The sequence below is a fragment of the Drosophila persimilis genome, unplaced genomic scaffold, assembly GCF_003286085.1.
Source record: "Drosophila persimilis strain 14011-0111.01,24,50 unplaced genomic scaffold, DperRS2 tig00000002-arrow-pilon, whole genome shotgun sequence".
NCBI classification, from domain to species: Eukaryota; Metazoa; Arthropoda; class Insecta; order Diptera; family Drosophilidae; genus Drosophila; species Drosophila persimilis.
Window position 1 is genome coordinate 16,868,557 of NW_020825289.1, and position 14,623 is coordinate 16,883,179.

Below are 14,623 nucleotides of genomic sequence, written 5' to 3' on the forward strand. Positions count from 1 at the left end.
TTTGAGTTTAATGTCTTCTTACAGAGACCAAGAATGAGTACAATATATTTACAATCGGTAATTTTTTCCTCCATTTACCTCAAGTCTGTGGACTGTTTAAATAGAGGGGGTCTAAGTGAGCTAAGTTCGTTTTTGTCATCGGTATATTTTTAAAATGAGTTAAAATATTTCGGTATATTTCTGGAAGACCGCGTATATGCCTTGCCATAGAGGTGGAGAAACGTCGATGTTTTGAGGCAAATCGATGAAACATCGATGTTTTTCAAATTTTTTATACATTTTCTATTTTTTTAAATGTATCCACGTAAAAAAAACTTTGGAATTAATGTTAACACTAAAACATGAAATTAATTAATAATAAATCCCCTTTTTACAGTAGGTTGAGTTATTGAGTTTCAGTTACGTTTGCTCGTTCTGCCTATGACTGAGGGAAAAGGAGAAAAAATAAATCCTTCAAGCAAATACTTTAAACTAATCTTATGGTCAATCATACTAATAATATTTGAAGATTCTGCTAGTGTAAATCTACTCAAACATCGATATTTGAGAAAAAACATCGATTACATCGATGTCTCTCCAGCTCTAGTTTTTATCATGGCGATTTTCTTTTGACTTTGACATCCACTGGGCGCACGTGTTTTCGGGCATAGCTCTGTGTAAATTTTAGTAAAAAGCAATGTAAATATCTGAGTGAACTGGAATCGGCGTTAAAAATAGCGTGGACTAATCTGTAAACCTTGAACTTTTCGTGTGTGTAGATGAATCCGGAGAAGCTTAAGAAGTTGCAAGCGCAGGTGCGCATTGGCGGCAAGGGCACCCCCCGTCGCAAGAAGAAGATTGTGCACTCCACCCCCGCAACCGACGACAAGAAGTTGCAGTCGTCGCTGAAGAAGTTGTCGGTGAATACCATTCCCGGCATTGAGGAGGTGAACATCATCAAGAATGATGGCACCGTCATCCACTTCAACAACCCCAAGGCGCAGGCTTCGCTGCCAACCAACACGTTCGCCATCACTGGCCACGGTGAGAACAAGACGATCACCGAGATGGTGCCTGGCATCCTCACACAACTGGGACCCCAGGACATCAATCAGTTGAAGAAGCTGGCCACGGAAATCGCCAACAAGAGCGCCGCCGGTGGTGCTGCCGGCGCTGCTGGAGCGGATGCCGGTGACGATGATGTGCCCGATCTGGTCGAGAACTTCGAGGAGGTGGCTATTGCCGCTGCCAAGGCTGACGAGAAGGCTGGTGAAGTGGCGGCCTCGGCCTAATAAGTCAACGATGTTGAGGCGTAGATACACACACATACACTTTAAACAAGAAACAACACACATACAAAACATACGACGACAGAAGGAAAGAAGGGGCTAGCGGCTGGCATACAGAACACACCGTCAAGCGGATCCTCTTCTCCCGTCTGGATAGCTGTGTGGGATGGGAGTAGGACAGATGGCATGTGGTTTGTCACTGGATGCGCCGCCCGCCCGGTTCCTTTTTCTATTTCGGGGGTCATGATACACTAAACTAAACACAAATAAAACGGCATCCAAGCGAGCGCTAAACACAACACGTTAAATATAATAATTATATCTAATATAATAAGGGAACTTTCAATCTTAGAACTACTCTTAGTGTAGCTGGAAACGACGAATTGTACAACGGTAAAATGTATTTTCCAATGCGATTAAAGCACGTTTCCCTCTATACGAAAAACAAAACACACACATCCGCAACGCCGCCGTCTCGTATTGTTTCCGCCTCCCCCACAAAAACACACATACAGTTTATACGGTTTTTAGGAGGTATTGAATTTTGAAAAGTGATTTTAGGGGACAACACAGACACTCCAGAAGAAGTCATTGCCAGGTTGATGGAGAGACAGATAGTAGAAGGATGAATATATACTTATTTATAGCATTAGCTCATACTTAACCTGCTTTCTGTTCTATATTCAAATCCCAACCAACCCAATGATGATGTATCCCCCCGGCTTCAAAAACTCATGTAAACAAGAGAGTCCCTATCAAAGCTAAATCGAACTTGAACCAAAATTGTTGAAAACATTTTTCTAATTTGTAAACGTATTTTTTAGACCATCATACATACATTAAAAGAACTGGAAAGAAAACATTTATATTTCTGGACATTTTATTTCTGGCGTTTCTAATTTTTTTTTTCTTGCATAATCTGTCTTGGTGTGCGCGCATGTGTGTGTATGCCTGACAACGCCTTTTGGACAAGGGGGGTAACAAAAAGCACGCGGCAGTCAAAACTTGTTGACATTGAGATTCGGGCTTTGAAAGCAATCGGCAGCTGTTTTTGGGCCCAAGAACTGAACTTTAGCGCGTTTCATTAATTAAATAATGGTTTTGCCTGGCAAGGGTTCTCGTAATAACATAAATATGCGGCAAAATGCAAAAGGTGAAGAGCAAAAACCCAACGTTTGCCTGTATGCATCAGTTCTGTGTGTGTTAGGCATGCGTTCCTGGCAGTATGGGTGCGATTTGTTTTAAATTTCTGTCATGAGTCACGGCCAACTCAAATTGTAAATGGTTTAAAATGTTGCGATTCGCGGATTGCGGTGTGCTGATAGGCTTGAACCTTCTAGGCTACAATTTGCGGTTGGGTGATTTTCTTATCAGTTGCGCCAGTAAAACATATGTGGCAAAGGGCAAAGGTTAATGCACATGTACAATTGCAAGTACATAAACATCAAGTTGCAAAATTGTACATAGTTTAATTGAAGAATTAGTGTTAATTTGGGCTGCAACAAACAATAAACGTATCTTCTTTCGGCGACCTGACCCAATATTTTTGCCTTTACTGTAGATATGGAACTAAGTGGCAGCTTCCTTGCAAGAAAGGCAACAGTGCTGCCAACTGGCTATCTTTTTTCCCGCCCAAACAACAAAACAATATTTTAACATACGATACGATCTAATTTCAATCATTTTTGAAAGTTTGAACCAATTACAATGTTCGCATTTCCTTCTTGCATATACTGCAGACAACCTTGCAGGTGGCAGGACCAGAGCTGGGACTCTCCACGCGATGATAAACTGCCGCACCGACCTCGGGAATCACCCTGCGACGATTTTCAGGGCGACTCTTCTTGTTTCCGCTCTCCACACAGCAGCAAAGCAGAATACTGAGCGGCACCGCCTCGCCCTCCTCTAGGGTCTGGGGAAGATTCCTATTCCGCGTCTCTGGCAGCAGTAGGCTGGCGAATCCGCCAACAATTAGCAGCGCTCCCATCACAATCAGCGGCAGAGCCAGCATTTGCTGGCCCTGCAACGAAACAAATGCTAAGGTAACCGATCGGGATCTGGACAGGTTAATGGACACTCACCATGTGATTGATAATGGGAATGACAATAGGCCCGATCATAGCCACCACGGAGCTGAAACTCATGCCCAGGCCCCGCACCACCGTAGGATACAGCTCGGAGGCCAACAGCGGCAGCACCACAAAGGACGAGCTGATGCCCATCTTTCCGACGCAGTACAGCAGCAACGTGATCTTCGGAAATAGGAACGTGGCCACGCAGGCCACTCCGCCCACGAGCATCGATAGGAAGAGGATCCAGCGCCGTCCAAAGTAGCTGAGTCCTGGCCATAGGAGCAGATACGTGGGCAGCTCCACGGCCCCGGCCAAGAAGAAGTTCCATATCTCGTCGCCGCCCAAGGCAGGAGCGTAGTAGCTCAAGCCGACATACACGCTGGTGTTGGCGAACCAGATAAGGGTGATAATCAAAGTTTTGCGGCGCATGTTGGTGCCCCGGAACAGATCCAAGATACCATAGTGCGTGGTGGCCGACGACTCCGCGGCATGCGTTGTTGCGAGACGATGCTGCAACCGCTCCACAAAGTCCCTGGTGATGCGCACTCCATTCACGCGTGCCATTACTTTGAGGATCTTGGTTGCCCGCTTCGTCTGCCCCACTGCCATCAGCCAGCGAGGAGACTCGGGCAGCAAAAAGAAGCATGAGAACAGCATCAGCAGGGGCATGGACACAGCCAGACTGAGCTCCCGCCAGTCACGCACAATGTATATAACGCCGGCCAGTATGACCAGTCCCAACGAGTAGGCAATGTTCGAGACGATTGTGCAGAAGACGCGGCGATCGGGGCCCACCAGTTCAATGGCCAGGACGTAGGGACTCGCCAGTATGGCCGGCACTGTCAGCCCCACCACGAAGCGGAGCCCCAGCCAGACGGGGAAGTTCCAGGCAAAGGCACTTGCCGCACATGCCGCAATCTCCAGCAGCAGGTAGGCGTAGAAGGACGGTCGCCGGCCCCACATATCCACCAGATAGCCGAAGACGTAGTTCCCCAGCAGTCCGCCCACACCGAAGATGACCAGTGCTAGGGTCACCAGGTAGCTTCTGTCGCATACCAAACTCCACTGCGATCGGAGGGAGAAAGTCTGGAGTTAGAGAGGAGCTGATTGAGATCGTTTTACCTACCTCTTGGACCACTGTGCTGGAGTAAATGGACTTGTCGTAGAGCCAGCCATGCTGGCAGGGCACTATCCGCGCTGTCTCCGGCTGCAGCTTCAGCAGATTCTCAGCCTCTTGCCTGATCAGATCGATGGGCGGTCGGTACTCCAGATACCGGACAATATCGCTGTAGTTGCGGGCATACATGGAGCACTCGGCGTAGGCGCCATGACGGTTCCTCGGGATGCTCAGGTTCTTCACCAACTGCACATAGTCCTGGGTCCATGGCTCCAGCTCTGGCACTCGACACCAGTGCTGTGGAGTGGCCGCGATGAATAGCTGGCTGCAAGGATGGCACACAGGATTATAAGGATGGAAGAATGAATCCAGCCACGGTCACCTGTAGGCGTGAAAGGCACAGGGCAGAGCAGCCGGCAGTAACACCGAGCATATGATGACCTTCTGGTAGAGGCCGAAAGATCCCACCTCCTTAAGTACCTCATCGAAATCCATGTCGTCTGCATCCGAGCCAAGCGCGCGCACAACTAAAGAGCTGATGCTGGGGGCCTTGTCCACTTCCACGCCAGGAATTGGCGCGCTGCAATCGCCGCAGGGGCTGATTGAACATAATTACATTACGGCCTTTCATCTGTTTTAATTAATTGGACACCGCGGCGTGGGCAAGGTTCGAGATTTGTGGATGCAGCTGAGCCACAGATGCACCGATCCACACTGCAATACCCAACCAAAGTGAGCACGCGGACCTGGTGGGCTAGTAGTCAAATCTGTATTTCTTCGTATAGCGTACATAAAATTAAATTACATATTTCTAGAACTTGTATGGGAACTGCCGCACACACGGTCACTGAGGCGTCTAGCTGCGGGCCAATCCGATGATGGTCAGTATGTACATAAAGATGTTGACAATGTCCAGGTAGAGGTTGAGGGCCGCGAAGATGTACTCCTCGGGACTGATGGAGTACTTGTGGTTGCCGCCCAGCATCAGCTGCGTGTCGTACACCAGATACACGGAGAAGAGCAGGGCACCCAGCGAGGCGTACACTAGACCGATCACCTGGCCTGGTATGAAGATGGCAATAATGCCAAAGATGATGAAGACCACCAGGCAGGCGACTAGCACTCCGCCGCACATCGTGAAGTCCCACTTGGTTTGCAATGCGAAGATGGTGAGGCCCAAGGACACGGCTGCCGTGATTCCCACGGCCATCAGCACCTCATTGGCCTCGTACTGGCCGGCCACCATTCCCAGCAGGAAGGACTCGGCGATTGTGAACAGGAACAGGAATATAAAGTTGAGTGGCGTTTTCCGACGAACGCTCTCGCAGCAGGCCATGGAGATCATAGTCACAATGAGAACGACCTGCAAAACATAGAGCTGTTATATCCATGCTATCCTGTAAAAGGCAGCCACTCACCAGGGCGATCCAAACGAGGTATGGGTTCTTCTGGACCCATTCCTGTGTGCCCTTTGAGAAGGTGAACACGCTGACAAAACCAAAAGTAATCAGCAGTTGTACCTAGGATGTCAGATACATCATAAGTGAGATTTAGAGATATCCCGTGATTAAGTTATGTTTCACTCACCATCAGAATAAGGTAGACCTTCCTAATGAAGCCCTTCCTGATGCTCTGGTCATCAAAATCGAAGTTCTTGTCGGCCTCCGCATCTGTGTAGACGCCAGTTTCATCGCCTATGGATGGAGACAGGTTCAAAGGAATTGGGTATTAATTCATCGATGACTAACCGTATTGAAAGTGGTTGCTCATGGCTGGATTGTTATAGATAGTATGCAATATATGCGCTCCCTCTCTGTGCCGCTACAGTTACGTGTCGTGTGAGCTCTTCCGCTTGGAGGTGACGATGGTCTAACCCATTTGCCCTACCAGAAAGTATCCCATATGGCCGACTATTTGCAGATTAGCCATGTTTCTTATCAAATCGACTCTCCCATACACGCACACGAACACATCGCCGACGCACAGTAGATGCAGATAACAGATAATGTACACACATGTGTGTGCTGTTGAGTAATTTATATATTGTGGCCCAACAAATGTTCAATAGTAGGTGAATCACATATAAACCCCTGCAATACAATTATTGGTCTCAGAGGGAGAGCGAGAGAGAGAGAGAGCTCTGGCAATCGACGATTATCTTATCGGGAATTCTTTCTCGCCACAACTCTTCTTTCGGCTTAGCCGCCATCGACACTGCTCCCATCACATCCTGTACTTGCCTTGCTGGTAGTGATACATTTTATTTGTATATTGCGGCTATATCGGTGGAAAACACACGAACTACTGAGCCGCAGGTGGCGGTGACCCGGTTGCACACACAAATTTGAAAGACACCAAAACTCACACGCACACAGTTGTGTGGCTGCGATAAGAAAGTCAGGCCAACTAACGCGACAAATGATAAAGAAAAGGTATTTTAATTGATAAAGTTCGCCTTTTGGTGTAATCCGTGCGCAAGCGACGCTGGTCGACTGAAAACTGATGATGTTGAATGCCACTGGCGGTGGCAATGCCCCCAGGGTAAATCGGCATGGAGAAGACCTACAAAGGCTGCTCTCTGTGGTCAGAACAATCCAGCCTTAATAAATAGACGCGCTTTATTGTTGACTTTAAACTCAGTGTCGCTGCGGAGTTTACATCGTTCGGTATTAGATTTACAAATATAGTTCGGGATTCCGTAGTTTTACAAAGTTAAACGTATTTAACAATTGCAAGCCGTGTTGCATATAATATAGTATATATGTATATGTATGCATGTATATACGTGACTATTTATTGTTTTTATGTGAATGGCATATCAATTTGGTATTTTTAATTATCCTCGCAACTGCATTTATATAATACTCCGAAGAGGCTGAGGGGGAATTCTTGACATTCAAAATCATGTCGGAAACCAGCTTAAATACGAATTACATAACAAAAAGCAAATTAAAATGTTAATTTTGTATTCACTTCACCTTAAAACACATATTACCAACTACATATAAGGAAACTGGCCAAACACAACGGGGAAAGATATAGATTGATAGTAGATATTTGAGTAATCTTTAAGTTGAATATAGCCGCCGTTTCGTTTCTCAGTGTCAGAACTGGTTAGAGGCGAATGAGATTAGACGACAACAATAGGTAAGCCGGTTAAAGCTGGAGCCGGTTAAAATGTAAAGAATATTTGGAAATAAATCGATTGTCTACGCGCGGGATCCTTAGTCGCGCGATGCTCCAATTATAGTGAGAATGTACATGAAGATGTTGATGATGTCCAAATAGAGATTCAGGGCCGCGAAGATGTACTCCTCGGGACTGATGGAGTACTTGTGATCGCCGCCCATCATCAGCTGCGTATCGTAGATTAGGTAGACGGAGAACAGAAGCGCTCCGAACGAGGCGTAGACCAGCGTGATGATTTTGCCCTTCATGAACATGGCCACAATGCCAAAGATCAAGAATACCACCATGCAGGCAATCAGAATGCCGCCCATCATCGTGAAGTCGTATTTGGTTTGCATTGCAAAGAGCGTGAGTGCTAGACAAACAGCCGCCGTTATACCCACCGCCAAGAGAACCTGAAATCAAAGAAGTATCGATCAGCAGGCTGCTGGCATGTGAAAGTGTTAATTTCACTGAGCACTCACCTCGTTGGGGGCATAGCGAGTGGCCGTTACTCCCATTAAGAACGACTGAGCTATTGTAAATAATCCCAAGAAGATGAAATTTGTCGGTGTCTGGCGGCGTACGCTATCGCAACAGGCCATACACAGCATAGTGACCAGCATTACGCCAAGAGCCACCCAGAAGAGCCACATGTTCTTGGCAGCGAAGTCTTTTGTTCCCTGGTGAAAGACGAACAAGGCAACTGCTCCGAAAGTAACCAACAGTTGGCCCTAAAAGAACAACAAATTGAGAATTTACATAAACTTAAATGAAACCGCTATTGCACCCCACTTACCATTAGAATCAAATAGACTTTGCGTATGAATCCGCGACGGATGCTCTGGTCGTCGAAGGAAAAGTTCTTGGGCTGACTCTCTGGATCATCGTAGGCTCCGTAGCCGCCTGCTGCAGGTGGTGGCTGAATGAAACCCGGTTGCGGAGCATAGCCACCTGGTGGGGGTCCTTGTCCATAGGGTTGGCCATACGGTCCCTGTGGATAAGGTTGAGCTCCTCCTTGGGCATAGGGCGGATAGCCGCCTTGCGGAGGTCCGCCACCGTAGCCTCCTTGCGGTGGATAGCCACCGTAATTGTATTGCTGATTTGGATCTGTTGAATACATTTCAACTTAGCTTTCTTTTCGTACACAACTTTCAAACTTTTCTTCTAGAGCATTCCACAAGGCCAGGTCCAAAAGATGGAAAAAACCTCGCATTCGCTACCCAGAACTGAGAAATCGGAATGATTCGCTTTGGAGGGGCTGCACAAAGTATTTACCGAAAAAATGAGAGAACAATGATAACAAGCATCCAACAACTCTCTAGAGTAAACACATTCAACCATGATAAGGGAGTACAAATATAACTTCTTAATGGAAAGACGGCATTACAATGATTCAACTTTTTATGGGTAGTTCTGGAAAAACTGCACCATAGAAGCAGGTTTGATGAAATCCTCAAAAGAGACAAGGAGACGGGTTACAAAAACAGAAGCATGCAATAACCCAAAAAAGCAATAAATTTAGATAAAAAATTTGCAATTAAAATAGACCTTGGTACTGGGGATATTGAGGGACACTTTGCCACGACATTGCACTGTGGGTTCTGCTCTCGGCCTTTCTCTCTAAAGATCTCTAAAAGATGCTGCTGTGAAGTAGACCCAAGAAACTTTCGATTAGTCAAGCCTTGGCCCTTGGCACTCACCTTGCATTGTTGAGGTCGCTGAGTAGCACTAAGTTCGATGAGAATTTACCTGCAAGCAGAGATGGAAGTGATAACATAAAATAAGTGCTGATACACCGCAGCCACTTTGTTTGTTTGGCTAATTAAATTAGCAGCAAAGAAATGTAGTACAGTAATGGGAAAAAGTTACGCTCTTTTTGGAAACCCCCCATCCTGTGGCATGCAATTATTAATTAATTTGGGCTCTTCCTGGTCGCTTTATGGATTTGTTGTGGCAGAAGTGACGTGTACGCTATGTGAGCGTGGGAGTGCTCTTGAAAGGCAATGCCGTTTATTAATTTACCTACACACTGTTTTCTAGTCGTAGCTATTAAATTGGTGCAGCTGGAGTCTACACACATCAATAATACATACTAGAGCGGTTTGTTTGTATCCGCCAGAAAAACGGTGACTCACTCAGCCACAGATCCACAAATATACCGGAGGGAACACCACAAGGAGAATGAATTGCAATTGCTTGCCACAAGCCAAGCCCCAATAACTGATTTAAGCACTTTAAGATAATTTATTTACCTCTGGATTGTTTACAAAACTGCTTTAACCAAGTAAACTTTTTTTGTTTTTATGGATTATTCACGAAATTATCCTAGAGATGTGCTAGGCGAGCTATCGAATATCGACTTATCGATTAGGGTGGAAAAACGTATAATATTAAAGGTGGCGCAAATTCTGATAAAACGACTGTTCCACTACACTTCCAATTAAGGAAGGCAGTAAGACAACATATAAAAAACTTGATGGGAAAAGAAAGAAATATAAAAATGACAGCTACCTGCGTCCTTGCTACGCTCGTAAGCTAAATATCGGACGACAACCGAAAACTTTTTTATTTTGTTTTGTGTAATAGATATCTGTAAAATATGACGTCAGTAAAAACTGAATCGGCTTGCGACACCTTGAAAATGCATAGAGACATCGATAGTCGACGAAAATGCACTAAAATATACCAGCAATGCAGTTTGGTATATTTTAGTGAATTTTTTGGCCGACTCGCATGCTGCAATCGTCCACGACGCTCGTGTAATCTTTTCGTTTCTGTATTAAAAGGGCGAGAATTTTCTGGTACGTCTTAACTATGTGAACAATCAATAAGTGACGGTGAATCATACCTAGTGCAGCCATTGTCCCCGCGAAGACAAGCATTTACGTTTAGGTTATGTGCGTGCCGTGCCGCTTGTAACAAAGGGCTCATCTCCAGACATATGGAAAGCGGAGGTGGGGATCGGGTTGCTGACCTGCATTGAGAAAGAGCCGGAAGCCCCTGTCATTTAATTCGCAAATGGGACATCTCATCCGCTAGGTTCTATTTATAAAGATAGTGACGCAACTCGTCGCTCCCCCCCGCTGCTTTTGCCATTCCACCAGTTGCCTGTTGCTTATCAGAATCTATGCGGTTTACGAGTTTGTTTGTGGCACTGTATTGAACGATACATTTTTATTTTACAGCCATTTGTGTGCATTCCAATATGGTCGAAGACAAGGAGAACGTGGCAAATGGGGAGCAGGTCTCCAAGAAGGGAGCCAAGAAGCTGGCCAAGGCAGCCAAGGTAATTTTGTGATTCTGCGGACGTGGCGTGAGTGTTTGGCGGTGATAACAGCTCTGATGCTTGTACCTTTATCTCCACAGAAAGCCGAGCAGAAGGCGGAGACGGCAACAGCTATTGCCGCTAACAATGCAGCTGGCGACAGCGCCGAAGACAGCGCCTTGGGCCGCTACGGCCTCTCTGAGATGATTCAATCGAAGGACAAACGCAGTGAGCGTAACTTCGTGGCTGTGCACGAGCTGAGCAGCCACTTGGAAAAGGGATTGCTCTGGGTACGAGGACGCGTCCATACTTCGCGGTCCAAGGGCAAACAGTGCTTCCTTATCCTGCGCCAGCAGAGCAGTACAGTGCAGTGCATACTGGCTGTGGGCGACATCATTTCCAAGCAGATGGTGAAGTTCGCGGGAAAGTATGTCTTGAAAAATAGCACGAGGATGATCATTAATTTCTAATCCCAATCATCTCTTTGCAGTATTCCCAAGGAGAGCATCATCGATATCCAGGCCAAGCCCGTCTCAGTGCCCAACAAGATCGAATCTTGCACGGAGCAAACACTGGAGCTGTGTGTCGAACAAATATTTGTAATTTCCCAGGCCAAGGCTCAGCTGCCTTTGCAAATTGAGGATGCCTCGCGTCCAGAGAACGCCGATGATGACGGTCTCAACATCCGCGTCAATCAGGACACCAGACTGGATAATCGTGTCTTGGATCTGAGAACGCCGGCTAATCAGGCTATATTCCGCCTGGAGGCTGGTGTCTGCCGCCTGTTCCGTGATATTCTCACCGAGCAGGGCTTCACCGAGATCCACACGCCGAAAATCATTTCGGCAGCCAGTGAAGGAGGAGCCAATGTGTTCACCGTCAGCTATTTCAAGGATTCTGCCTATCTGGCCCAGTCGCCACAGCTTTACAAGCAAATGGCAATTGCCGCCGACTTTGACAAGGTGTACACCGTGGGGGCCGTGTTCCGTGCGGAGGACTCGAACACGCACAGGCATCTGACAGAGTTTGTAGGTCTTGATCTGGAGATGGCCTTCAAGTACCACTACCACGAGGTGCTCCACACAATTGGAAACACGTTCACGGCGATTTTCAAGGGATTGCGCGACAATTACAGCCGTGAGATCGAGTCAGTGGGACAGCAGTACAAGGTGGATGCTTTTAAGTTCTTGGAGCCACCACTGATACTGCAGTTCTCCGAGGGCGTGGCTATGTTGCGCGAGGCTGGCGTGGAGACGGGCGATGAGGAGGATTTGTCGACGCCAAATGAGAAGCTACTGGGTCGTCTGGTCAAGGCCAAGTACGACACTGACTTCTACATCCTGGACAAGTTCCCCCTGGCGATACGCCCCTTCTACACGATGCCCGATCCCAGCAACTCTACTTACTCCAACTCCTACGACATGTTCATGCGTGGCGAGGAGATCCTGTCAGGGGCACAACGTATACACGATCCGGAGTACTTAATCGAGCGTGCCAAGCACCATGGTATCGGTTAGTATCTCTGAATGAAGCTGTTCCCTATCTGCTCCTGTTGAAAACCAATTCTTCATCTTTCTTGTTTCAGATACCACCAAAATTGCGGCATACATCGAGTCCTTCCGCTATGGCTGCCCCCCGCACGCCGGCGGTGGCATTGGCATGGAGCGAGTGGTCATGCTGTACTTGGGCTTGGATAACATTCGCAAGACCTCCATGTTCCCACGCGATCCCAAGCGGCTAACGCCTTAAACACATCACCACAACCCTGATACTCTATCGATTTGAATTAAATTCGAAAAAGCATTGTTTTAATTTCCCTGTGACTTTCCAATCTTCCTCCAGTTATTTTTATTTAATCGCTGATCCCATATTCCCGCTTACCTATGTGACCAGCCTCTTTTTCATCGCCAAGACTAGCATGCTGCAGAGTTGTTAAACAACGCGAACACTGCAAGAGAAGACTGCCTAGAGTCAGATTTAATTGGATGATTCGTAAAGAAATAAATCTGTACGCGTGTCTTTGTACTTTATTCACTGAAAATTAAATGTTTTTGGTTTTTTCTAACAAGAATTTCGATTGGACAAGCATTGAATATTCATTCGTACGTATTGTTCAGTCGAGAAACCGAGAAACTCTACGTAGGGCTTATGCTGATCCATAGAATTGAATAGTTTAGGCAGCCAGGATTACGAATTCTGCATGGCACAAAGGGGAATTCAGAAAGACTACATTTTCCATAGCAGGACTATCCATCAGATCTAACGCTACGCAACGAAAGTTTTCCCAAACATGAATCAATCAAACATCCAAGACATTTCCATAATTTATTTATGTAACACTTCATGGGCGATGCCTCTCCTGGTAGAATCATCCTGCTTACTGTTATAAAATACCGAAAACACCTTATATTTTAATTTGATTTCAATCAAATCCGATACGGGCAGTTTTTCGTTCACGGGAGTTGGCAGAAAATTTTTCCAAAAATGCCTTTATCTGTTCATATCAGATCCTTTACAGACATCATGATTTAAACGAATTTATTGGACTAAATTTAAAGCGAATGTCACTCCTAACCCCTCGGGGTTTTTTTTTGGAGAAATTGATTGATTTTACAATAAGGAGAAGGAGCCTCTCATAGTGGTAAACTTCAAACTTCCACAGAAGGACAAAATCGTGTGAATCTTAAATGAATGATTAGATACATACATATGCACATACATAACTCCCAGGGAAGGACGAGTCTTGGCAATCTGAAACGAAATAATGCCGGCCTTTGAAGGATTTCACTGTATTGAAGCAAGATTTGGAGTACAACTTCTACGAGTACCTAGAAGTATCTAAAACACCAATTAAAGAGTAGCCGAACATCTCAAGGCTCTCAGGACTTAACGTCTGCACCTTGTCAGCCACAAACCATCGCCACAATAAATTGTATTCATTTGGAATCAGATTATTATCAATACGTACACGTCACGCTGCGAGCTGTGGGGCATGGGGCAGATGGTGGCACTGCGAGAACACTGTTGACACAGTTGGCGCATACTTTACGCTGGGGAACAAAAGGACGAATGCGAATTCCTTTCAATCTGGTGTGTGCGGCCTGCCTTCCTGCTATCGGGAAACGGACTTTAAAATCAAACATGGTCGAGTCCATAGAGCAGAGGAAACACGCAGACATTTACGATATACTACTTAATGTATGTATGTATGTACACATATATGTATGTATACACACCCCTGCATACGATTGACCGTGGCGTTGCGGAGGAGTTTCCGTCTACTTCAAGACACAATTGAGACGCACTCCATTTTATTTTCACACCGATGCGGGTATCTTTAGCTCAGACACCAAACATGCAGCAGCGGCGGCAGCAGCAACAACGGCAACAACAGTAATAACCCTCAACACAATCAAATGGGCGGGGCCTCCGTGAATAGCTGAATGGCGCACAGCGGTTGTCTCGCTCGCGCACACACCAATCTCGCATGCTACGAGCGAGAGAGCACTCTCTCCAAATGCCATTTTGTTTTCGACCTTCTCTTCCGGCGCAGCAGCTGGCAACACTGCTACAGCGCGCGCTCCTCAAGCCAGTTTGTTTTGTATCTTCCGATTGAGCGGCAGCGGAGCTCGTGCCTCGCGATTCCTCCGATTCCACCGATTCCTCGGATTCTCCGATTCTCAGCTGCTGCCCGCGTCCGCCGTTTCGTTGCCCCGACGTTTATTCCGAC

At 46.4% G+C, this 14,623-nt stretch overlaps 5 protein-coding genes across 10 annotated transcripts; 2 read left to right on the plus strand and 3 right to left on the minus strand.

Annotated features, from left to right (window-relative positions):
* Positions 1-607: 607 nt before the first annotated feature.
* LOC6592962 (transcription factor BTF3 homolog 4) lies at positions 608-2,134 on the plus strand. Its single transcript, XM_002017928.2, has 2 exons — positions 608-678; positions 759-2,134. Exon 2 carries the CDS (start codon positions 759-761, stop codon positions 1,269-1,271), a length of 513 nt encoding a protein of 170 aa, XP_002017964.1. The 5' UTR covers positions 608-678; the 3' UTR covers positions 1,272-2,134.
* A 784-nt stretch (positions 2,135-2,918) lies between these two features.
* Positions 2,919-5,080, minus strand: LOC6592961 (carcinine transporter). The gene is made up of 4 exons (XM_002017927.2): positions 4,840-5,080; positions 4,467-4,782; positions 3,350-4,405; positions 2,919-3,288 (listed from the first exon to the last, which is right to left on the minus strand). The coding sequence occupies exons 1-4, from the start codon at positions 4,950-4,952 to the stop codon at positions 2,971-2,973; spliced, it is 1,803 nt and encodes a 600-aa protein (XP_002017963.1). The 5' UTR covers positions 4,953-5,080; the 3' UTR covers positions 2,919-2,970.
* Positions 5,081-5,207: 127 nt separating this feature from the next.
* LOC6592960 (protein lifeguard 1) lies at positions 5,208-6,787 on the minus strand. 3 transcript variants are annotated; one of them, XM_026985218.1, is made up of 4 exons: positions 6,698-6,787; positions 6,045-6,151; positions 5,876-5,977; positions 5,208-5,820 (listed from the first exon to the last, which is right to left on the minus strand). In XM_026985218.1, exons 1-4 carry the CDS (start codon positions 6,714-6,716, stop codon positions 5,314-5,316), a joined length of 735 nt encoding a protein of 244 aa, XP_026841019.1. In that variant the 5' UTR covers positions 6,717-6,787; the 3' UTR covers positions 5,208-5,313. The 3 variants fall into 3 exon arrangements, with proteins under 3 accessions (XP_026841019.1, XP_026841020.1, XP_002017962.1); XM_026985219.1 differs by lacking the exon at positions 6,698-6,787 and adding an exon at positions 6,206-6,306 and having other exon boundaries at positions 6,045-6,127; XM_002017926.2 differs by lacking the exon at positions 6,698-6,787 and adding an exon at positions 6,206-6,306.
* A 440-nt stretch (positions 6,788-7,227) lies between these two features.
* LOC6592959 (protein lifeguard 1) lies at positions 7,228-9,897 on the minus strand. 3 transcript variants are annotated; one of them, XM_026985217.1, is made up of 5 exons: positions 9,881-9,897; positions 9,329-9,377; positions 8,425-8,735; positions 8,111-8,359; positions 7,228-8,041 (listed from the first exon to the last, which is right to left on the minus strand). In XM_026985217.1, the coding sequence occupies exons 2-5, from the start codon at positions 9,333-9,335 to the stop codon at positions 7,682-7,684; spliced, it is 927 nt and encodes a 308-aa protein (XP_026841018.1). In that variant the 5' UTR covers positions 9,336-9,377; positions 9,881-9,897; the 3' UTR covers positions 7,228-7,681. The 3 variants fall into 3 exon arrangements, with proteins under 3 accessions (XP_026841018.1, XP_026841017.1, XP_002017961.1); XM_026985216.1 differs by lacking the exon at positions 9,329-9,377 and adding an exon at positions 9,177-9,271 and having other exon boundaries at positions 9,881-9,896; XM_002017925.2 differs by lacking the exons at positions 9,329-9,377; positions 9,881-9,897 and adding an exon at positions 9,177-9,284.
* Positions 9,898-10,360: 463 nt separating this feature from the next.
* On the plus strand, positions 10,361-12,939 carry LOC6592958 (aspartate--tRNA ligase, cytoplasmic). Of its 2 annotated transcripts, none has more exons than XM_026984938.1 (5): positions 10,361-10,429; positions 10,814-10,914; positions 10,995-11,320; positions 11,384-12,405; positions 12,479-12,939. In XM_026984938.1, exons 2-5 carry the CDS (start codon positions 10,834-10,836, stop codon positions 12,640-12,642), a joined length of 1,593 nt encoding a protein of 530 aa, XP_026840739.1. In that variant the 5' UTR covers positions 10,361-10,429; positions 10,814-10,833; the 3' UTR covers positions 12,643-12,939. The 2 variants fall into 2 exon arrangements, with proteins under 2 accessions (XP_026840739.1, XP_026840738.1); XM_026984937.1 differs by lacking the exon at positions 10,361-10,429 and adding an exon at positions 10,501-10,582.
* The last annotated feature ends 1,684 nt before the right edge of the window (positions 12,940-14,623 follow it).